This window comes from Narcine bancroftii, chromosome 2, assembly GCF_036971445.1.
Source record: "Narcine bancroftii isolate sNarBan1 chromosome 2, sNarBan1.hap1, whole genome shotgun sequence".
Lineage (NCBI taxonomy): Eukaryota > Metazoa > Chordata > Chondrichthyes > Torpediniformes > Narcinidae > Narcine > Narcine bancroftii.
The window spans coordinates 102,977,345-103,000,978 of record NC_091470.1 but is presented as its reverse complement, the minus strand read 5'-3'; the positions used below and the strand labels follow the sequence as shown (position 1 = coordinate 103,000,978).

At 42.1% G+C, this 23,634-nt stretch overlaps 1 protein-coding gene across 2 annotated transcripts; it reads right to left on the bottom strand.

Annotated features, from left to right (window-relative positions):
- Positions 1-651: 651 nt before the first annotated feature.
- Positions 652-23,048, bottom strand: LOC138754038 (transmembrane emp24 domain-containing protein 4). 2 transcript variants are annotated; one of them, XM_069917775.1, is made up of 6 exons: positions 22,824-22,905; positions 12,879-12,999; positions 8,590-8,715; positions 7,340-7,465; positions 5,705-5,851; positions 652-2,559 (listed from the first exon to the last, which is right to left on the bottom strand). In XM_069917775.1, exons 2-6 carry the CDS (start codon positions 12,930-12,932, stop codon positions 2,410-2,412), a joined length of 603 nt encoding a protein of 200 aa, XP_069773876.1. In that variant the 5' UTR covers positions 12,933-12,999; positions 22,824-22,905; the 3' UTR covers positions 652-2,409. The 2 variants fall into 2 exon arrangements, with proteins under 2 accessions (XP_069773876.1, XP_069773875.1); XM_069917774.1 differs by lacking the exon at positions 12,879-12,999 and having other exon boundaries at positions 8,590-8,690; positions 22,824-23,048.
- Between the last annotated feature and the right edge of the window lie 586 nt (positions 23,049-23,634).

The window sequence follows — 23,634 nt, the reverse complement described above, 5'->3', positions numbered from 1 at the left end:
GGGGGGAGAAAATGACACTGTATATATTTGAAAAGGAAAATGTATGTATCATGGTCAATGTGGTTTATGGTGTAAAAAATAAAAAATTAAAAAAAAAAAGATAGCAATAAAATTGAAAGAATGCAGAGATTTACCCTGATGTTGCTGGGACTTGAGGAACTGAGATACATAGCAATGTTAAACAGGTTTAGACTTTATTTCCTGGAGCATAGAAGAATGAGGGGAGATTTGATAAAAGTATACAAAATAATGATGGGTATAGATAGAGTAAATGCAAGCAGACTTTTTCCACCGAGGGTAGCTGAGATAAAAAAAATAGGCATGTGGGTTATGAGTGAAAGAGAAAATGTTTAAAGGGAACACAAGGGGGAACTTCATGCAGAGAGTGGTGGGAGTGTGGAAGAGCTACCTGTTGAATCGGTATATGAAGGCTTATTTTTGACATTTAAGATAAATTTGGACAGGTACATGGATGGGATGGATATGAATGGATGTGGTCCAGGTGCAGGTCACTGGGACAAGTCAAAAAAATAGTTCAGCCAAAGAACCTGTTTCTGTGCTGTGTTCTGCAGCAAGACTCTGCTGTTTGGAATCAGAACCAAGACATATCTCTTGGTTATTCAATATCACATAGACACGTTTTAAACAAGGTTGTTTAAGAAATGTAAATTTTTATTTTTCTCCCAGTTCTATAATACAGTATGTGCCAAAATACAAGGAACAGGACTGATCAAACCAGGGCGAATACCAAGTTCTCAGGAAGCTGACTGCCCAAGATGTTTGCAGTGTACAGCTTCCTCTGTCCATGAACAGTTACATTAACACCACAGATTGTTAACACAGTGCAGCACATTACAGCAACAGAGCTCCATACAAAGCGGTGAGCTGGAGTGGGACTGTGGGGCAACTGGAGAGCTTCAAAGGGATCCCAACTCACCAATACTTCAAGAGGAACTTGCTTGAAAATAGAGAAGGCTGCTAGGAACTAACTGCAAGCAATATCGGTCAGAAACCAGGCCAGTGAACAGTTACAATTAACCGCGGAGCAACAATCTGCAGTGATCCAGCTGCCTTCACTGCCAGGATGTCTGTGCTGTGACAAAGGCCACCCTGCTGGGGAAAGGCACCGGGGCCAGAGCAAGAGTAGGTGCGGCTGTTTCCCTGTGGCATCCAAGATACAAGGTACACCAGCAGGCCCCGCATTCTCCAGCCTTCTGGCTGTAGTATCAAAGTCTGCATGGTGGGGAGGGAGTGTGGGGAGGGAGTTGGGGGAGGGTTGGGGGCAAGGGTTGTTCCTTCAGGGTTCTTGAGGAATCTTGATCGGCCACAACTGAGACCTGTAGAGCTGAGGCTTCGATACTAAAAATCACCCAAGTCACATGTTCCAGAGGAGGAGAAGAGTTAAAAACCAGACCCTTTAAATGTTGCTCCTTGGACACCACAGAAGAGAATTTAAACAGGGCAACCAAGGTGAAACTGGAGGGAGTCAGTGGGTCTGCCAGCATCCATGGAGAGAAATGTGCCAGTTAAGGTCAGGGCTTTTACTTTTCCAGCAACTGCCGTGTTTCAAAGTTTAAACAGGACTCTTGGAAAATACAAGAGGTCACTGAGAGGTAGAGCACAGGGCGAGGTTTGCAGTTGCTCCAACTCTGCATGTTGAACAAAGTTCCAAAAGTTAGCCACGCTAGCCATCTGACCCAGTCTGTCACAATGAAGGCCCCCTGGAGAGACCAGAAATAACCAAGGAATAAAATTAAAGATCCCCCGATGGAGTAAAAGGCTTTTGCTGCAAAAGCCCTTGAATACATTTCGAACCATTTTACTCCTGAAGGTTTGCCTCTGCTACTTTGGCAGTTTTTGAGAAATGAGAATTTCACCGTTAAAATTTAAGAGCTGAAAGGAGAGATGTGGGGGGATCCCACTGGTGAGAAATGCAGGAGGCAGGGTGATCCAATCTCAGTCTGAACTGTGTGGAACCCAAAGCACTTCACTCATTCTGCACTTTGTGAATGTCTACGTTGGCAATTTTTGAACATTTTGGCAAAAAGTAAAGAACTGTGGGATGACTGAAATGAAAGGTTTGCTGAGATTTTTCCTCGATCCAAAGTGCATGATAACCTGGAACACTGTCTCTGCAGCATGAAGCTCCAATTTTCAATCTACAACCACAGTGAATTATCCACTAACATTTCTTCACAGACACACTGGGGAACCCTGCTCTAGCTGTTCCATAACATGTTACCATTTTATAAATAACTAAATCTTGGCTTCCTAACCTTTTCAGAGGAGCTTCTCATCCCATATGTATCGCAGGTCAATAAAGACGGGGGGGAGGGAGGGGGGGAAGAGAAAAGAAGGCGAGTTGAGTTTTGCTGTCATGTTCTTCCAATGACGACCACAGATTGATGTCTACACCAGTTTCTTAGCCTCAAAAAAGCTCTTCAGATGTTTCATCTGCCAGATTCCAGTTAGGATCAGAATAATTGTCTGTGCAATCGACCACCACAGAACACGTTGGTTCGTGCTTTCACTTGTCAGCCGGAATCGCTCTTCTCGATACTGTACAAAGAAGAAAAAGATCAAACTTTCACTTGTTGGAATTGTGGGCAGAGTATCGGTTAGCACACTGTCTTTACAGCACTGTCCAAGGGGAGTTTGTAAGTTCTCCTCTTGTCTGCGTGGGTTTTCGCTGGGGGCTCCAGTTTCCTCCAACCCTTTATAAAAAATTTTTAAAAATGCACTGGGGTGTAGGTTAATAGGGTGTAAATTGGGCAGCAGGGACTCGTAGGGCCAAATTGGCATGTTACAGTGCTGTATGTCTAAATTTTTAAAAAAACATGCTGAACAAGGTAAGGAGAACAGGTTCACATGTTGTACACAACATGGGCAGTGATATAGAAATCTGAGTGGAGTGTAAAGTGTGGAAACTGAGACCAAGGTGTTACAGTAACAGACAAGGCCTAATTCTCAAAAGGTACAAGAACAGGTGGTTTGAGAAAGTGTTTAAAAAAAGCAAATGGGATCCTGGGCTTTATAAACAGAGTGCAAGAGGAGCAAGGAATTCAGGATAAAACAATACAAATGTTTTTGCCACAATGGAGTATGGGATATAGTTCTGGGCACCAGACTGTGAGGTAGATGTGAAGCCTTTACAGAGGGGACAGACTTGAGAAGCTGGGTATATGCTCCTTGACAGAGAAGTGATTGTAGTCAAAATGTTGGAGGAACTCGGCTGTCTCACAATATCCATAAGAGGGTATTACCGTTGTTTCAGGCAGAATTAAAAGCTGAGGAAAGGGGGAAGAATGAGAGGGGAGGAGTACAGACCAACAAACAAAATGTTAACTGGCTACGATAAGTGGAAAGGTAAGAATTGATTTTGGCTCTGTGAAAAGAGACAGGGAAAAATGAAGAGAGAGAGAACTAGAGGAAAGGAGGCAAAGGGAAGATTATAGGGGTTTGTGAAAAGATCCAATGAGGTATTTAAAATCATGAAGGCTACAGACAGAATAGTTGGAGAGAAACTATTCCCAGTCAAGGGGGGGTTAAAAACTGGAGGACACGATTGGCAAAAGAACAAGGAAAAGCTTTTAAAAACACACTGAAATACAGGAGGAACTCAGCTGGTCTCACAGGCAGTAAAGATATATAACTGATGTTTCAAGCCTGAGCCCTTCCTCAAGGTAACTTTCTACCTTGAAGGGCTCAGGCCCGAAAAATGGGTAACATATCCTTGTGTCTTATAGATGCTGTGAGACCAGCTGAGTTTCTCCAGCAATTCTGTGTTTTACTCCAATCACAGTGTCTGTAGATTTTTGTGGCTCAATAAGAACTTTATACAGCGCAATTGGTTAGGAACAATGGACATGATCTACCGAGATTGTTGTCTGAAGAGGGTGTGCAAAATCATTGAGGACTCCTTCCTCCCCGCACACAGCATCTTTCAGCTGCTCCCATCAGGAAAGAGATGGAGGAGTTCAGAGCCAGCACCACCAGGCTGAGAAATAACTTCTTCTCATGGGCAGTGAGAATGCCGAACGACCAAAGGAACCATATTCATGAAATAATATTTATTTATATAGATGAAATTCTTGTCCTGCATATATATTGTTTTCTGAATGTGTGTTATGTCTGCATGCTTTGCACCGAGGACTGGAGAACTCTGTTTCATTGGATTGTATTTGTTCAATTAGACGAAAATAAACTTGACTTGCATTCTGGTCATCTCATTACAGGAAGGATGTGGATGCTCCAGAAGAATGCAGAGGAGATTTACAAGGTTGCTGCCTAGATTGGAGATCATGTCTTATGAGGGTAGGTTGAGTGAACTTGGTATTTGGGAGAGGTGCACAGGATGATGAGGTATTGATTGTGTGGATGGCCAGAGGCTTTTCCCCCAGGACTGAAATGGCTAATACATAGTTTTAAGGTGCTTGGGAGTAAATACAGGGGGATGCAAGAGGTAAATTTTTCACACAGAGAGTGGTGGGTGCGTGGAATGTGATGCTGGCAATAGCGGTGGAGGCAGGTGCAATAGGATATTTTAAGAGACAATTAGGTAAGTATACAGAAGGGAGAAAAATGGAGGATGATGCAGTAAGTAAATTCTAGGCAGAGTAAGTTATTAGGTAAGCAGAACAATGTGAGACGAATGACCTATACTGTGCTGTAGATTTCTAGGTTGTAGTCAGAAACAGTACTGTACACACGCTGAGTTAAACAAGAAAGTCTGCAAATGCTGGAGTCAAGTGCAAATACCATCAGGGAAAATAGAGAAGAAGCAGTATTAAACTGTTTACAGGCGTATGACGTACAATTGCAATGTACTTCAACACATTTTCCCAATTACAACCAGCTTCTAAACAGTGCTGACTTCTGCTTGTACAGGAAAAGATGGCTGGATACAGTAAAAACCCTTGGTATCTGGAATTTAAGCTTTAAGCAACAGCCAATAAAATAACCAAAAAATTAAAATAAGTAAGAATAAAATAGGTAAAAAATATGCAAGTTCAAAATTGTAAAATTAAATATTCTCTGAAGTAACACATAAACCTTTGGTGAAGATGGGAGCAAATATTCAGCCTTGTAGCAACTGTTTGAATAATTAAGTTGTGTGAAGCAGCAATGGCATCACCCAGGATGAATTGATGCCGCTCACCGTTGGGGTGACTCTCTTATCCCTGCTTAGTAAGAGTCACCCTGGTCAGAGGCTTTATCTGTAAACTTTGTGGGGAGGGGGAGCGGGGGTTAATTATCTGTAAAGCTTTTGTTCGTCTTTCAGGTGGCTCCATGGAGGGGGAGGAACCTGCAGATGCAGCGACGGTTAAATGTGATAGAAAATAAAAATGTTTTAGTGTTTATATATTCATGCAAGTGAAGTTTGTCAGTATAAGTAGAGTATTTTTGTATTTTAAACTGTTTATTCTTAATGCAGGTGTATTAGTTAGGCATTGTAAGAGCAAGCCTCAAGCAACCAGAAAATGCACTTATCCAGCATCTAACAATCCCCATAGGTGCCAGATACCAGGGGTTTTTACTGTATTTACATCTCTTATTCCTGTCACCAGGTACAATTAGTTGATGATCACATTGTCTAATTTTCTAATTGCACACCAACTGATCCAGAAAATCTCTGCACAATGTGAAACGGGATGCTTGCGGCAGTATTTTTGAGTTCTTGGGCCACCGTTTGGTAATTACTCACCCTCTGATAGTTTTGTTCTTTCTGAATCTGTTCAACCTGGTCCAACAACTGTCGAACACGTAGCTGAAGTTCTGTCAGTTTGTCCTTTGCTGCAATTTCAGGGTAGTTATTGGCATGCTCCCCAACTTGGATATCAAGGTGCACCCTCTAAAATTAAAAGAAAGAAAAAAAGAATTCACCATAAGCATGTACAATAACCTAATCCTGAAAACTGAGGGAGTGATGCACAGATACCTAACTAGAGGAAAGTTATCAATAAGATTGAAAGAGAGCAGAGATACTAGGATGTTACTGGGACTTAGGGAACTGTGCATCAGGGAAAAGGTTAAATAGTTTAGGACTTTATTCCCTGCAACATAGAAGAATGAGGTGATTTGATAAAGGTATACAAAATTATGAGGGCTTTTTTCCACTGAGCTTAGGTGAAATAAGAACTGGAGGACATGGGTTAAGAGTGGAAGGGGAAATGTTTGAAGGGATGTAGAGCTCGTCGAAAGAATCAAAGACTTGTTGATCCAAACCAAGGCTTTTATTAGCAAAAGACAGGAGCTCTTCACAGATCATTCTTCCGGAATGATCCGACCTGGCTAGGGACACAACCCTTTAAGGCCCAGACAGTAGGCGTGGCTAAGCTCTCAGCCAATCGCTGTAAGCACAGTCTAGATACTGTAACTATATACACTATATACATTGATGATAGATCTGTACTATCACAAGGGAACATTAGGCGGAACCTCCACATGCAGAGTGGGGTGGGAGTGTGGAGCAAGCTGCCAGAAGTGGTGAATGTGGGGTCAGTTTTGACATTTAAATTTATAAAATTTTAAAATTTAGACCTTCAGGCCCATGAGTCTGTGCACCCAATTACACCCTACATTTTCAAAGGTGGGAGGAAACTGGAGCACCCAGAGAAAACCCACACAAAGAACATATGAATTTCTTACAAACACAGCTGGATTTGAAACCTGATCGCTGGTGCTGTAACAGCACTGCGCTAACCATGCCACCCAAAATTTGGTTAGGTATATGGATTGGAGGAGTGTGAAAGACCATGTTCTGGGTGTAGGTCAGTGGGACTAAGCAGAATAGGTCGGCGCAGACTAGATGGGCCAAAGGACCTGTTTCTGGGCTGTAGTGTAGTTACATCACTGAACCTCACAAATGCAAAGCCAAGCAGTGAGAATCAGCAAGATATTTAATGACAAAGGCATTCAAATAGCTGTATAGCAAATGTCCAATTTGGCAACGCCCAAGCAAGTTTGCACAGAAATTTCTCCAAGTTTGATTGGATGGTAGAAATCTGGAGAAAACAATTAAAAGATGATAACGTGCAGGAAATCAATACCTCGATCTACATGGAATTCCTTGACATGATATTCAGGAACTCCTGCAGTCTCCGTGCAAGGAATGAAGTCACCAAAACATTATTTAAAAAATCGCATCAAAGAAAGAATCACCGCAACTTTTGGAAGGTGTATATTATTACACGACAAATCTAATCCAAGAATTCTTCAACTACCTCTTTGCGGGCACTCGTTTCAGTTTTCTTTGAGGCAAGAATGCAAAAGACTGAAAACTGTCAGACTGATTTCTTTACAGATAATTATCCTGAAGTACCCAATGCCCAGCTCTTACCAGCTTGCCGCCTGCAAACAATGACATCTTTGTCGAGTTGGAGTGGAGGCAGATCTGATGCTCACCCGGAGTGTGAGAGGTGAAGGTAAATCGTCCCTCAGAGCCATACTGTCGGGACAGGATTACCTGAGACAAGGAAGGAACTGTCAGTGTCCAGGAGCCAAAGTGCGAATATGGTGAAACTCAGTACTCAGTGATCTAAAACATGTTCAATAAGCCGCTCTCTGTGGGATCCAGTGCCTGCAATTTAAATCTGAGAATGACATCACAGGTACAGGAAGAATTAATTATAGTTCTTCTCAAATGAACTTTCTGTGAGATTACCAAAATAAACTAAGAGACCAGATGAAGATTTTCAAGTCACAAGAGGCTAATTACAATCCTTCCAGAGCTCTATCATCTGACACTTTTAACTCAATATGCAAAGATGGGATTTAATTTTTAATTTAGACACACAACATGGTAACAGGCCCTACCAGCCCAAGTCCATGCTGACCAAATAGTCCGATTAACCTTGAAACCCTATTAGCTTTGAAGAGTGGGAGCAAACCAGAGCACCCAAGGAAACCCATGCATGTTACAGGGAAAACATGCAAACTCCTTCCAGACAGCAGCAGTTCGAACCTGGGTTGCTAGCCCTGCAATAGTGTTATGCTAACTGTCCTGCCCAATGTTAAGGATCACCTGAAACATTTGGAGAGGTAGGTAATTCTTCTAAATGCCTTTGGCAGAGATATGGGGATCAATCTCTCATCAATGGTCTCAAGGTGAAAGCCATGAGATTATAGATGGGTGATTTTGAATGGGGTACCCTGGACACTGTTTCAACATTAAAGCTAGGGCTTTTCTCTTTGAAAAGAGGGATGACAGGGGACTTAACAGAGGTCTACAAGATAATGAGAGTCATAGATAGAGTGGTCAGCCAGTGCCTTTTTCACAGGTTGAGTGTAGCAAGCAGCAAAAAACACCTTACAAGCTAGATTTAGAGGAGACGTCAGGGCAATTTTAAAAAATATAACAGAGTAGTGAGTGCCTGGGATGCAGTGCCAGGAGTGGTGGTGGAGGCTGGTACAATTTGAACATTTAAAAGACTCAAACAGGCAAATGGAAGCAAGAAAAATGGACAGTTATGGGTGCAAGGCAGGGAAGGCTTGATTTGTTGAGTAAGATCATGTCAGTTGGCACAGCATCATGGGCCAAAGTGCTGTAATTATCTAACTTCTAATATGTCACACACATCTCAACCCTACCTTCATATCAGGATCACGCACTTCAACGTGCATCCCAAGTCCTGGAGTTGAGGGCAGAAAGGTTTCCAACTGCTTATCCCATAGCTGAGTCCGGTAGTTACCTGGATGAAACATTTCATATAAAAACTGGGTAGAATTACTGAAACTGTATGGCATAAACTGGCCTTACGGCTTAATAAGCACAAGCACACACATGCACACACGCGCGCGCACACACACATCTTTCTTGCATTTTCCAGGAGCTCCTAAACTGAGTGAAGGAGTCTCAACAATTCAGGCAAAGGATCAATCTACAACAACCAATTAATTCATGACAATCTTATATTGATAATCCCTAGCTCTAGTTTAGCATGCAAACTAGTTCTACTGTCCTGGAAAGATAAATGCCCGAAGGTGATTAAAGTGAACTTTACATAATTAAGGAGTACAATACCGATCTTTTTCAAATTACATTTCGCACTGTGTGACAGAGTATATAGAGGTTTTTGGGAGATAAATTGGGAAAGGTTTGTTAGAGCAGATCACACACAAAACATTTTAAAACACAGAATTTTAGCAGGAGCTTTTGCAAGAGACTCATGAATTCAAGAGAAGGGAAGTTATGATGAAATTGTACAAGGCATTGGTGAGGCCAAATTTGGAGTACTGTGTACAGTTTTGGTCACCAAATTATAGGAAAGATATAAATAAAATAGAGAGAGTGCAGAGAAGGTTCACGAGAATGTTGACAGGATTTCAAGGTTTGAGTTACAGGGAAAGGTTGTGCAGACTAGGGCTTTTTTCTCTGGAGCGTAGAAGATTGAGGGGGACTTGATAGAGGTGTTTAAGATTTTAAAAGGGACAGACAGAGTAAATGTGGATAGGCTTTTTCAATTAAGAGTGGAGGAGATTCAAACTAGAGGGCATGGTTTAAGGTTGAAGGGGGGAGAATTATAAGGGGAACATGAGGGGAAATTTATTAACGCAAAGTGTGGTAGGGATGTGGAATGAGCTTCCGGCAGATGTGGTTGAGGCGGGATCATTGGTTACATTTAAGGAAAGACTGGATAGTTACATGGAGAGGAGAGGACTGGAGGGGTATGGACCGGGTGCTGGTCAGTGGGACTAGGAGGGTGGGGATTTGTTACAGCATGGACTAGTAAGGCCGAACTGGCCTGTTCTGTGCTGTAAGCGGTTATATGGTTATATGGTGGGATAGCAGTGGAGCAGGTAGAGCTGCTGCTTCACTTATCAGAGACCCAGGTTCAATCCTGACCTCAGGTGCCACCTGTGTGAATTTGCATTCTTTGTGTGGCCACGTATTTTTCCTCTGGGTCATCCAATTTCCTCCCACGTCCTGCAGGCAGATGGCCAGTTGATTTACCACTGTAAATTATTGTGTGTGTGAGAATTCATAAAGTGGGTGGTGGGTTATGTGGAACAAGCTGCCAGAGGAAATGGTAGAGGAGGGTACAGTTGTAATTTAGATTTAGACTAGTGGTTCCCAAACTTTATTAGGCTGCCATTCCCTTGGATCCCAGGCCACATCCCTCGTGTTCCCCACCACCACACAGAAATTTGCACCTCTTTCTTAACTAATAAGTCTACTGCAAATTGAAAACAACAATTAATCTAACACTATAAACAAGTTTATGTACTTCACAAGCATCAAGTACAATGCCCAATTTCTGCGAGAATGGGTAAAACATTAAGGTGCCCAGAGTGTTTTTGGAACTGGATGGAGAGTGGGGTGTGTTCAGGTAAATTTGGGAGGAGATGCTGGGGGATTCCGATGCTCTTCAGTCGATGGATTGTCATGCAGCAGGTTTGGTGGGTCAGGGAGAGAGAGTTTGCCAGTGATCCTGGGGTTTAGCAGAGGTTAAAAAACACAAAACAAGTTGGGTGACTAAGATGCAAGGGTGGGATGGTGGCAGGGTTTCTCCTTTCTGTCCACTTCACGGGTATAAAGAAGCTTGCTTGCTCCTACAGTTCCCACCAGTCTTGGCTGCAGCGGTGCGAAGAGGAAACAGACAGAGAGAGGGACTCACCACGACTGATAACCCCAGGGGTGAAGAAGTTGGCGGTCGCAGCAGAAGGGGGCAGCGGCATGAACAAGGCAACCCGGAGCAAGAGGAAGGAAAAGTGGAGCTGCAAGGGAGCGCCCTCAAAAAGGTACTGGTGGCCAAGAGCTACGATATGACACATCCCCATTTTGGTCACTGCTCCCATGGATATTTCCACTGCTTCCGGGGGGCAGCACTGCCCACTTTGGGAATGACTGATTTAGACAAATACATGGATATGGACCAAATGCAGACAAAAGGGATCTACTTAGGGAAATAACTTGATCATCAAGGAAGAAATGCAACAAAGACGTACATAACTAGTAGGTTAATTGGTCACAAGTGTATTTGGGCAGCATGGGCTTGTAGGCTGGAAGGACCTGTTATCGTGGTGTATCTCTAATTTAATTTTTAATATAAAGGACCGTGTACTGTGCTGTAAAACTCCATGAATCCACAAGTAGTGTAATCTTGACTGGTGGGAGGGGAAAGAGTTGATGGAAATGTTGGAAGAATAAAACGGGTCAGATTAAAGCCCTTTTCACATCGGCTAACCGGTAAACAAACTGGTTCAAAATAGCCCTTTTGCCGTTCACACTGGACCAATGTTAACCAGTTCTCTGTGCCCTTTCCACATTTACCACCTGGCATCCCAAGAGCAAAGGGGCGCCTATCCTCCAGCAGAGAAGTCCTGCATACCTCCTGTCCCTTTCACACTGGGCTAACTGGTGTGCCGATTCAAAATGAATTGGTGATGATACATCATCCCTAGGCAGTTCACCTCTGGGGCAATCTGATGCCTGAGTGCTGGTTTACGAGGGTTCACACTGGCACGTTAACTGGTAGATTGGGCGTTAATTACTGGGCTAAAGTGTCAGGGCTTAAGATGAGTTAATGGGTGGTGGATTGAGGGGCATCTGATATGCAAAACATCTGATATGCAAAAAAGGGCTTGTATCCAGGATATAAATTTAGCAGTCATGGTTACTCAGCGGCAACAATTATTAACATACATCCATTTTTCACAGGATGATTCACCTTCTTGTGAAATCAAAAGAAAAGGATCACATTTACCACCCTCTACTTAAGATTTAATTGTTTTTAAAATTTAAAACACAGTAACAGGTCCTTCCAGCCCATGAGCCTGTGCCACCTAAATAGACCAAATAAACTACAACCCCTATACATTTTTTTGGAAAGGTCGGAGGAAACAGGAGCACCCAGAAGAAACCCACACATATATGAGAACGTACAAACTCCTTACAGACAGCAGCTGATTTGAACCCCGATTGCTGATGCTGTGGTGTCGAGCTAACCGTGCCACCCTAATTATGCTTCTGTTATATCAGTGCAAACTGCTGATGTGGATAACATGCTCAAGGTTTCACTGTGGAACAGACATTACCTGTCACAGCAGACAGAGTATTTAGTTATACAAAGAATTATTGGTGGAACTCAGCAGGTCAGGCAGCATCCATTGATAGAAATGGGAGTGAAACATGAAAGTCTGCAGACACCGTGATTGTAATAAAAAAAAAACAATGCTGGAAAAACTCAGCAGGTCAAACAGTGCACTTTATATAGCAAAAATCAAGATACAAAACGCACCTGCGCACATTTTGTCCATACCTTGATGAGGGGCTCAAGTCTGAAACATTGGTTCTGTATCTTTATCTTTGCTATATAAAGGACACTGACCTGCTGAGTTTCTCCAGCCTTGTGTTTTTTCATAGATAGAAATGGTCAGTCCACATTTCAAGGATGAACTTAGTTAATTGGAGTAATATCCAATTTGGATGATGATGCAGACTTTTCCTCATCACGTAAGTGTGCTTTGTTCCACTTCAGAGACATCAGCACAGGCAAGACTGACACTCCAGTACAATACTGATTATTTATTACAGTGGGAACATGCTGTGCAGATAATTGCCTGGCAGCTTTTCTAAAATGGCAGCAACTGCACCAAACCACAGTGACAAAAACTTTGGACAGATCAAAGTCTGGTATATTAATGCAAACCTGTGGTTTCCACCACTTGGATGCACAACGGGAGCAGGGCATATCCACCTTTCACGAGTCTGAAACGTTTCACCTTTTCTCCATCAGTGTTAGATTCAAGCTAGAAAATGTGTTTGTTGTGGGACTGGGTGGAAGTGGCAGAGAAGGGGATCCAAAACAAAGAGCAGACTATTAGAACATTTCCCTTAAGGAACACAATTCAATTTAAAAGATGTAAAGTAATTAAACCTTGCGATCCAACAGAAACACGAGGTGGGAAGTGTGAGTGGGGAACGGAGTCATATTGCTGCTCCGCAGGATCTTACTGCCCGGTTCTGATGTCAACAGCTCCGTACAGGCTTCAAATGACCTGTTAAAGGAACCAGTAATTTTTTAAAAATCCTACAAAATATGAAGTTCATGACCAAGATGGAAGCGCCTGTGCTGCGCAGCATACAAGGGGTTGGAGTCACCAGGGGGGCAGCAGTCTGGCACAGGGAACCAGAAATGGAGAGAACATCCCTCCCTCCCCACCATCATTATGGATAAGCAGGAGTCTGTATTAACATAAATTACTTGACTATGTTAAATTGTATGGGGGGGGGGGCGGGGGTGTGATAAATACAGACTGTGTGTGTGTGTGTGTGTGTGTGTGTGTGTGTGTATACACACACAAGAATGTTGGAAAGATTGAATGGTTTGTTGAATTTTGTGAGTCTATGAAAATCATAAAATATTCAAAAAAGAGAAGCATGGGAGATAACGCTATAGGGAAGGTGACCATGGCAGCAGACCAGTGAGGGGCTTAGCACCTGAGGTGCCGTAGGCAGTTGGCAACTTTCAATTGAACAACTCATGCAGGCAGCAGCGACTAGAGTCCAGCACATGGGAACAAGGTATCAGAACTGGTACTCGAGAGGGTGCTGAGGGCAAGAAAGGCCCTCAGGCATTGAAGACTTCCTCATCATGTTGGAGGCTTGGATCTGGAGCTTGAGTAATCAATCTAACAGGAATCTCATGCAGGCAGCAGGGACTGGAGTCCAGCTCATGGGAACCAGGTATCAGAACTGGTACTCGAGAGGGTGCTGAGGGCAAGAAAGGCCCCCAAAGGGCCTCAGGCATTGAAGGCTTCCTCATCATGTTGGAGGCTTGGATCTGGAGCTTGAGTAATCAATCTAACAGGAATCTCATGCAGGCAGCAGGGACTGGAGTCCAGCTCATGGGAACCAGATATTAGAACTGGTACTCGAGAGGGTGCTGAGGGCAAGAAAGGCCCCCAAAGGACCTCAGGCATTGAAGGCTTCCTCATTATGTTGGAGGCTTGGATCTGGAGCTTGAGCAATCATTCCAACAGGAATCTGTGATGCTACGGGAGAGTTGCAGGTGAATCCATGGATACTCAGTGTTTCTGAAGGGACCTCTTTCTCCTATTGTTAGGGTTGCCAGGCAATGCTCTTGGCGACTGTTTGCCCTACGTCAGGCAAAAGTTAAAGTTTATCACGTAGGCCACATTTTAAATCAGTGGTTTTCAAACTTTTTCTTTCCACTTACATGACATCTTAAGCAATCCCTATGTCATAGATGATCTGTGATTAGTAACATTACTTAAAGTGGGATCTGAATGGGGAAAACAAGGTTGAGAGGCACTGCTCTGAAATATTTTGCTTGAAGAAAATTGCCATTGGCCCATTTCCTTTGGAGTTCTGAAACCATGCACAGAACGAGTCAATGAGGGACGATTAAAACAGTGGTTTTCAAGCTTTTTCTTTCCATTCACATACCACTTTAAGCAATCCCTTACTAATCACAGAGCACCTATGAGTGGTAAGAAAATGTATGAAAACCACTGTTTTAAATGTATTATTATGTGACAATAAAAGGAACCTTTTTAAAAAATTTTTTCACATTGTGAACCAAATCAATCAAAATACATACAAACATTTCCCTCTTAAATATACACAGTGGCATTTTCTCCCTTTTTATCCCCCTCATACCTTCCCTCCCCACCCCCCTCCAAGCCCACTAAACATTCAACATATACAATACAATAAAACCATTAAACAATGTCATCACACAATGAAAAATAAACAAGAAAATTGTGTCATCTACTTTTACACAATGGATCAAGTCATTTTGTCTTATCATTTTAGGGGGTGGAGGTCCGAGGCAAGTCCTCTCTGTTGTGTTCCATGTACGGTTCCCAAATTTGTTCAAATAATGTGACTTTATTTTTTTTAATTATATGGGTTTTTTTTTCCAATGGAATACATTTATTCATTTCTATGTACCATTGCTGTACTCTCAGGCTCTCTTCTGATTTCCAAGTTGACATTATACATTTTTTTGCTGCAGCTAAGGCTATCAATAATAAATCTTTTTTGTGCTTCATCCAGTTTGAGGGCTAATTCTTTACTTCTTGTATTACTTAGAAGAAAGATTTCTGGATTTTTTGGTATGTTGCTTTTTGTGATTTTATTTAATACCTGATTTAGATCTTCCCAAAACTTTTCCACTTTCTCACATGCCCAAATTGCATGTACTGTTGTTCCTGTTTCCTTCTTACAGCGAAAACATCTGTCTGATACTGTTGGGTCCCATTTATTTAACTTTGGGGTGTGATATATAGCCTGTGTAACCAATTATACTGTATCATGTGTAACCTTGTGTTTATTATATTCTTCATAGTCCCAGAGCATAACTTTACTCATGTTTCATTTTTTATCTTTATGTTTAAATCTTTTTCCCACTTTTCTCTGGGTTTATAGCTTATTTCATCATTTTCCTTCTCTTGCAGCTTGATGTACATGTTCGTTATAAATCTTTTTATTATCATTGTTTCTGTAAACACATATTTGAAGCTGCTTCCTTCTGGTAATCTCAGTCTGCTTCCCAATTTGTCCTTTGTAGGTTTTCAGATGGTGGTATGCAAACATTGTACCATGAGTTATTCCATATTTGAACTTCTTTTGTTCAAATGTTAAATTATTTCCCAAAAAACAATTTTCTATTCTTTTAGTTCCTTTTCTCTCCCATTCTCTAAAGGAAAAATTATTATCTAACCTAATACCTAGGTATCGGATTGCTTGTGTTTGCCACTTAAATGGTGATTCTTTTATAAACTCTGTATAATCCGCATTACTCATTGGCATCGCTTCACTTTTATTTGCGTTGATCTTGTACCCCAATATTTCTCCATATTCCTTCAATTTCTTATGTAGTTCTTTTATTGATATTTCTGGTTCTGTTAAGTATACCATGTCATCTGTAAATAAACTGATTTTATACTCCTTCTCCTTTATTTTTATCCCTTTTATTTTATTTTCTATTTTTTTATCAGTTCTGCCAATGGTTCTATTGCTAAAGCGAACAGAGAGGGAGATAGTGGACATCCCTGCCTAGTTGACCTACTTAATTTAAATTGGTTTGATACATATCCATTTACTGTCACCTTCACCAATGGTCCATTATATAATGCTTTAATCCAATTAATATATTTTTCTGGTAGGTTGAACCTTCTGTAATAGTTTGAATAAATAATTCCATTCTACCCTGTCAAAGGTTTTTTCTGCATCTAAAGCAACAGCCACCATTGGCTTCTTATTTCCTTGAACTGTATGAATTAGATTAATAAATTTACAGATATTATCCGCTGTTCGTCTTCTCTTAATAAATCCAGTTTGATCTTGTTTTACTATTTTAGGTACACAGTTGGCCAATCTGTTTGCTAATAATTTTGCTATTATCTTATAATCTGAATTAAGTAGAGATATTTGTCTATATGATGCTGACATTAGTGGATCCTTCCACATCTTTGGTATTACTGTAAGTACATGAATCTGGCAAGTTTTGTCTTTCTTCTATCTGGTTCATTACTTCTAGGAGAGGAGGAATTAATAACTCTTTAAATGTTTTATAGAATTCTATTGGGAATCCATCCTCTCCAGGCGTTTTATTGTTCGGCAGCTTTTTTAATATATTCTGTATTTTCTCTATTTCAAATTGTTTTATCAGCTTGTTTTGCTCCTCTTAACCATATAACCGTTTACAGCACGGAAACAGGCCATGACGGCCCTTCAAGTCCGTACCAGTTCACTTGAACAACTCCACTAGCTCCTCCGCAAACTCCTGAGGAAGTAGAGGATTTCTTCATGATGCCATTGGTGTGTTGGTTCCAGGAAAGATCTTCCGAGATAGTGACTCCCAAGAACCTACATTCTTACAATTTCGTTAGTTCAATGTTAGCTAAAAACTCTTTTATTTTGTCTTCTTTCCCCTCGTTCTCAGTTTGGTATAATTGTTCATAAAATTCCTTAAAGTTCTCAATAATCTCCATTGGATTATATGTAATTTGTTTGTCCTTTTTCCTTGATGCCAATACAGTTCCTTTAGCTTGTTCTGCTTTAAGTTGCCAGGCTAATATTTTGTGTGTTTTTTTTCTCCTAGCTCACAATACTTTTGCTTTATTTTCATTATGTTCTTTTCCACCTTATACATTTGTAATGTTTCATATTTTATTTTTTTCGTCTGCCAATCCTCTTCTTTTTGTTATATCTTCCCTTGTTGCTAGTTCTTTTTCTGTACTTACTATCTCCCTTTCCAACTGTTCTATTTCCTGATTGTAGTCCTTTTTCATCTTAGTTACATAACTTATTATCTGCCCTCTAATGAAGGCTTTCATTGCATCCCATAATATAAATTTGTCTTTCACTGACTCCGTATTTATTTCAAAGTACATTTTAATTTGGCGTTCAATAAATTACCTAAATTCCTGTCTTTTAAGTAGCATGGAGTTTAATCTCCATCTATATGTTCTTGCTGGGATGTCCTAACAGGGGTGAGGATCAGATAGCAATCTAGCTTTATATTCAGTTTTCCTAACTCTCTCTTGATTATGGGCTGACAACAAAAACATATCAATCCTTGAGTATGTTTTATGCCTACTCGAATAATATGAGTATTCCTTCTCCTTTGGGTGTTGTCTCCTTCATATATCCATAAGTTTCATTTCCTGCATTGATTTAACCATAAATTTGCCCACTTTATTCTCTTTGCTATCTTTTGTCCAGTTTTATCCAACATTGGATCAAAATTAAAGTTAAAATCCCCTCCTATCAATATATTCCCCTACGTATCTCCAATCTTCAAAAAAATATCCTGCGTAAAGTTTTGATCCTCTTCATTAGGTGCCTATATATTGATCAGATTCCAAAATTCTGAATATATCTGACATTTTATCATTACATACCTCCCTACTGGATCTATTATTTCCTCCTCTATTTTGATTGATACATTTTTATTTATTAATATAGCTACACCTCTGGCTTTTGAATTATATGATGCTGCCGTTACATGCCCTATCCAGTCTCTCCTTAATTTATTATGTTCTACTTCAGTTAGATGCATTTCCTGAACAAATGCTATGTCTATTTTTTCTTTTTTCAGGAAATGTAATAGTCTTTTTCGTTTAATTTGGTTATGTATTCCATTAATATTTATAGTCATATAGTTCAACGTGGCTATCTCATTCTGTTTACACCTCATTTCTGCTTCCTCACCACCACCTTCCCCCTTTTCCCCATTTTCATCTCTCAGTTTTCCCTTTTTAAACTCAATGTATGACAACATTTTTAAAACATAAAATACTTCAACAACTCCCAAATCTAAAATTCCCTTAACCCCCAAATGCCCCCCCCCCCCACTTCTCTGAGTTGTCCCTTGTCCCTTGCCGAGCAACCACAACTCCCCTCTCCATTTGGATTGCGAACCCGCTCACAAGCGTTAACTGATTTCGCAGTGACTGTTATTCTCTCCCACCAAACCCCCTCCAGAACTTTTATCTTCACATATAACAAAGCTCATCCTCTTGTTTTCCCCCCTTACTTCCTTTTCTTTCCCTTCTTTAGTTCTTACTTATACATTTAAAAAAAAACATCTTTATATGAAGATTGTCATCATTCTTTGTTCTCGTTACATCTCTTCATCTCTCCTTCTGTCCTGCAGGCATTCTGCAAATTCTCATGCTTTCTCCGGATCAGAGAACAGTCTGTTTTGCTCCCCTGCAATAAATATTTTAAGCACAGCTGGATATCTTAACATAAATTTATAGCCTTTTTTCCATAGGATCAATTTTGCTGTGTTAAACTCCTTCCTCTTCTTTAGGAGTTCAACAATTATGTCTGGGTAAAAAAATATTTTTTGACCCTTGTATTCCAAAGGTTTATTGTCTTCTCTAATTTTATTCCTTGCCCTCTCCAGTATATTTTCTCTTGTCGTACATCTCAGAAATTTTACTAAAACGGATTTTGGTTTTTGCTGTGTCTGTGGTTTTGGGGCTAGTGTTCTGTGTGCCCTTTCTATTTCCATTCCTTCCTGTATTTCTGGGATTCCCAGGACCTTTGGGATCCATTCTTTTATAAATTCTTTCATATTTGTGCCTTCTTCATCTTCCTTTAGGCCCACTCTCTTTATGTTGTTTCGCCTACTCTAGTTTTCCATTATATTCATCTTCTGAGCTAAAAACTCCTGTGACTCTAACTTTTTTGTCACTTTCTTCCAATTTTCTTCTTGTCATTCACTTCCATTTCTACAGCAGTTTCTCGTTCTTCCACATTTTCTAATCTTTTCCCTATTTCTGTCATGACCAGCTCTATTCTACTCACTTTTTCTTCTGTACTTTTCATTTCACTAAATTCTAATGTCTACCATTCTTTTAATGCTCTCTTTTGTTCTTGAAAGAAAATTTTATCTATATACTGTCCATTTTACCTTCTATTCCTCTGTGCAGAGCTTGGTCTTCTTCTTCCTCTTCTTCTGTGTCTGCACCTGCTTCTCTTCCTTGTATCTGTCTCTTTTGTCTTTCCTGTTGAGTTGCTTGCCTCACTTTGTTGGTCCTCTTCTTCTGGGCTAGTCATCTGTTGGGCCTCCTGTTGCTGCTCTTCTTTCCTATCACTCCCTTTCCTGTCACTTTCCCTTTCTTCCAGCTGAGAGCCCTGATGTTGGGCATCCCTCAGCTGGTCACGCTGTGTTAATTCGCTCCTCAGCTGGGCTCCCCTCCCATTGGTGTTTTCTTTTTCCTTAGTGTGCGCACTTCTGTTTGGCTCAGAGAGCCATTTTTGCAGTCCAGCAGTCGGGAGGTCGCGACTCTGCGGGGTCAGGGAGCGGACTCGTTTCTCCACGACGGCTCCCTGCTTCTTCATGCAGGTAAGGCCTTCTCCTTTCTCTTCCGGTGTCTTTTCTTCTTTTTTCCCCCATTGTTTTTACTTTTTCCTTCAAAGGTGCCATTTTCTTTCTTATTTCCACAACTTTATCTTTTACTTGTTGTGTTTCTTGAATTTTGTGTTTTCTTCACTTTATTTCTTCTTTTCTGGTATTCTCCTACCAGCCACTACTCCATCATGTGACTCCTCCCAAATAAAAGGAACCTTAATGTCTAACAGAAACACCATGAACTAAAGGACATCATCATCAAGGTCAGAATTACACATCAGCTCTCACTGGTAGACTGTGTCATTTGCATGTCTGACACCAGACTGCACAAGGAGCTGCTCCACCATATTCCATCACACCAGGACATCATCAGGTGGACAGAGTACAACTCAACAATGTTGTCAAACCCTCCTGGAAAAGGTGCAACATCTCTAATGACATAGAAATTAGGAGCCCAACACCAGTCAAAAGCAACATTTTAAATGGCAGCAAGGAACTAGAAACCCTTCATTAGAAGCACAGAGAGGGGCACAACTTCTCAAGTTCCTGCTCTTTCTCATGTACTTCCTCTCACATTGGGTCCTGAGGTGGCTGAGGAGGCCAACAAAGAGAAAATGATGGAAATGCTTGCCACATCAGGCAGCTCCTACAGAAAGTTAATGTTTCAAGTTTGAGATCATTAAGAATGAGAAAGAGGGACAACAGACAGAAGAAAAGATGAGGACAAAAGGCATACCTCTGAAAGTCTGAAATAATAGGCAGTTAAGGAACAATTAAACTCCACTTTCTGTATAATGTATTTCTAACATCCTAAAGTCTGTGTGATGTTGCTTAGTCTGACTCACAGGGAGATGGCCAGCATGCCAGACTAAACAAATGAAACCAAGAGGTAAAAAGGGGGCAGGCAAATATTGACACGAAGGTCACACCAATGATCCAAGCCACCCAAGATCTGGCATGATATTGGATACACTATCAAACCTCTATAGGTACATCACAGAAAGTATACTGATTGGTTGCATCACAACTTGGTTTGGGAATTCAACTGCCCAAGATCACAGAGGGTGCAGAAGGTAACAAAGCCAGGTCCATCATGGCCTCTGACCTCCCATCCAATGCAGACCTCAAGAAGGCAGCCAACAATATAAAGGAACCCCCATCTCACAACCTCTGCTCACTGCTGCCTTCGAGTAGAAGGTACAGAAGCCTGAAAACCAGGACCTCCAGGTTCAAGAACAGTTTCTTTCTTACAGCTAGACTTTTGAACCTCCACTGGATACACTAATCATGGACTGCTCCAACACCACAAAAGGACTGTTTGCACTCTGCAAGTCATTTTACTTTGCAGTAGGATCATCGTGAATATGTATCACTGTTGTTCTTTTACTCAATTAAGTTTACTATAATAGCTTTTTTCCCCCACAATTACCTGTTGGGGTGCAGCAAGAATTTTGGTGCACACATGTGATAATAAACTCGTTATTAGCTCCAATGCAGAAAGAAAAGAACTGCATGTACTGCTCCAAATGCGGCCTCATCAATACCATGTGCAGTTGCAGCACAACCTCCCTCCTCCTAAACTCAATCCCTCCACCAACGACGGCCAACGTTCCATTTGACTTCCTGATAGTCTAGTGCACTTTCGAGGACCATTCTTAATTCTAATAATTAGGAAGCAACATGCCAGTGGACTGTCCTTACCAGCTGTTAGGGGGCAAGGTACAAGACAGACCACACAATAGTTGCAATTTTGAACACAGTCCAAAGTGGGCACACCATCATCATGTGACAGTGTACCAGCCAGAATAAGAGATATATGTATTATTTTAGGGGTTAATCTTAGGGAACCAAAGACTCTTGAAAACTTCTACAGGGGTAGAATGGAGAGCATTTTAACTGGTTGCAACACTGTAAAGTTCAGAGGTGGCAAAGCTCAATACAAGGAAAAACTGGAGGTTTGTGACTCAGCCTGTGACATCACAGGCACCAGTCTTCACTCCATCAAGGACATTAAGGAAACAGCCTCTATCCTCCAGGACCCCCACCACGCACTCTCCTACCATAAAGGTACAGGTGCCTGAAGACAAGCACTCAGCAGCACAAGGACAGTTTCTTCCCTGGTGCCATAAGGTTCCTAAATGAACAATGAACCACTCTCAGTGTTGGGTTTTTCCTCCTTTGTCTTTTGTCAGTGAGGTGGGCTCTGCGGTCTTCTTCAAAGGAGGTTGCTGCCCGCCGAACTGTGAGGCGCCAAGATGCACGGTTGGAGGCGATATCAGCCCACTGGCGGTGGTCAATGTGGCAGGCACCAAGAGATTTCTTTAGGCAGTCCTTGTATCTCTTCTTTGGTGCACCTCTGTCACGGTGGCCAGTGGAGAGCTCGCCATATAACACGATCTTGGGAAGGTGATGGTCCTCCATTCTGGAGACGTGACTACCCAGCGCAGTTGGATCTTCAGTAGCGTGGATTCGATGCTGTCGGCCTCTGCCATCTCGAGTACTTCGATGTTAGGGATGAAGTCGCTCCAATGGATGTTGAGGATGGAGCGGAGACAACGCTGGTGGAAGCGTTCTAGGACCCGTAGGTGATGCCGGTAGAATATAACACAATATAACACACAACATAATGTCACACCATGCACTGCATGATTAGTTATGGTATGCACGACAAATAAAGGTGCCTTGACATTGTTTGACCTGCTGAGTTTCTCCAGCTTTGAGCGTTTTTACTTTGAATTTCTGATAGATGGAAGGAGGCAGAGAAGCAAGTGATGCCCATTAAAGGACACCATTTCGTAAGGAGCTGGGGTTGGGGAAGGGGCATAGAGCTCAATGAATGGGGCACCCTGCAACGAACAGGACAAGGCCAGTCGTCCACGGTGGTGTCCCCGTCATGGGCGCGTGCCCGCGGGGGGGGGGGGGGGTCTCGGCGCGCGTGCCAACAGGCGGTGACGTTGCGCCGCCCAGCCTCAGCGCCGCCGCACTCACCGATCACCATCGTCTCGTCCGGAATCTCTTCGATGAAGCACTTCTTCTCCGTCTCGCCGATGTGGAAGTAAATGCCGCGCGACAGGCCGAGCTGGAGGCCCAGCCACACCGAGAGCAATGCGCCACTCGCCTGCATCCCGACGCCGAACCGGACCTACCCGCCTGCTCCTGAAAGCAGGGGATGACGTTTAGCGGGAGTGCAGCACTGCGCCTGCGCCCCAAGGCCAGGGGCGGAGCAGCTCTGCCTGCGTCAACCCTCATCGAGAGGAACACACTGAGCCTGCGCCCTCATCCCAGGTGAGCGCTCTGCCCACGTCATCCTCATCGAGAGGGGAACTGCGCCTGCGCCCTACACCCAGGTGCGCACTCTGCGACGTCATCCCTCATGGAGAAAACACTGCGCCTGCGCCTTCAACCCAGGTGACCACTCTGCCTGCATCACCATCGAGTGACGAACACTTGTATTTGCATTTTTGATTACTTTTCTAATTCTTACAACATTGGAGAAGGTGTCAGGTGTGTTGCCGTTCGGCGTGGGCGATCATTCTCTCCATCCTTTACGGCCTCTGACCCTCCGTATTGTAGTTGTGGCCTCCCCTGTTTCTATCCCTGATGTTAATCCATCTCTTATTTTCATTCTCTGCCTCTTCTTTTCCCATCCAGCTTTCTCATTGTAACTAAATGTTCTGCAGAATCTCTTCGCATGATGTGTCTAAAGAATTTGCATTGCAGTTTTCTGATTCTTTTAAGTAATGTATATTTTGTTATTTGTAGAACCTCTTTGCTTGCTATCTTGTGCATATAGGATGTG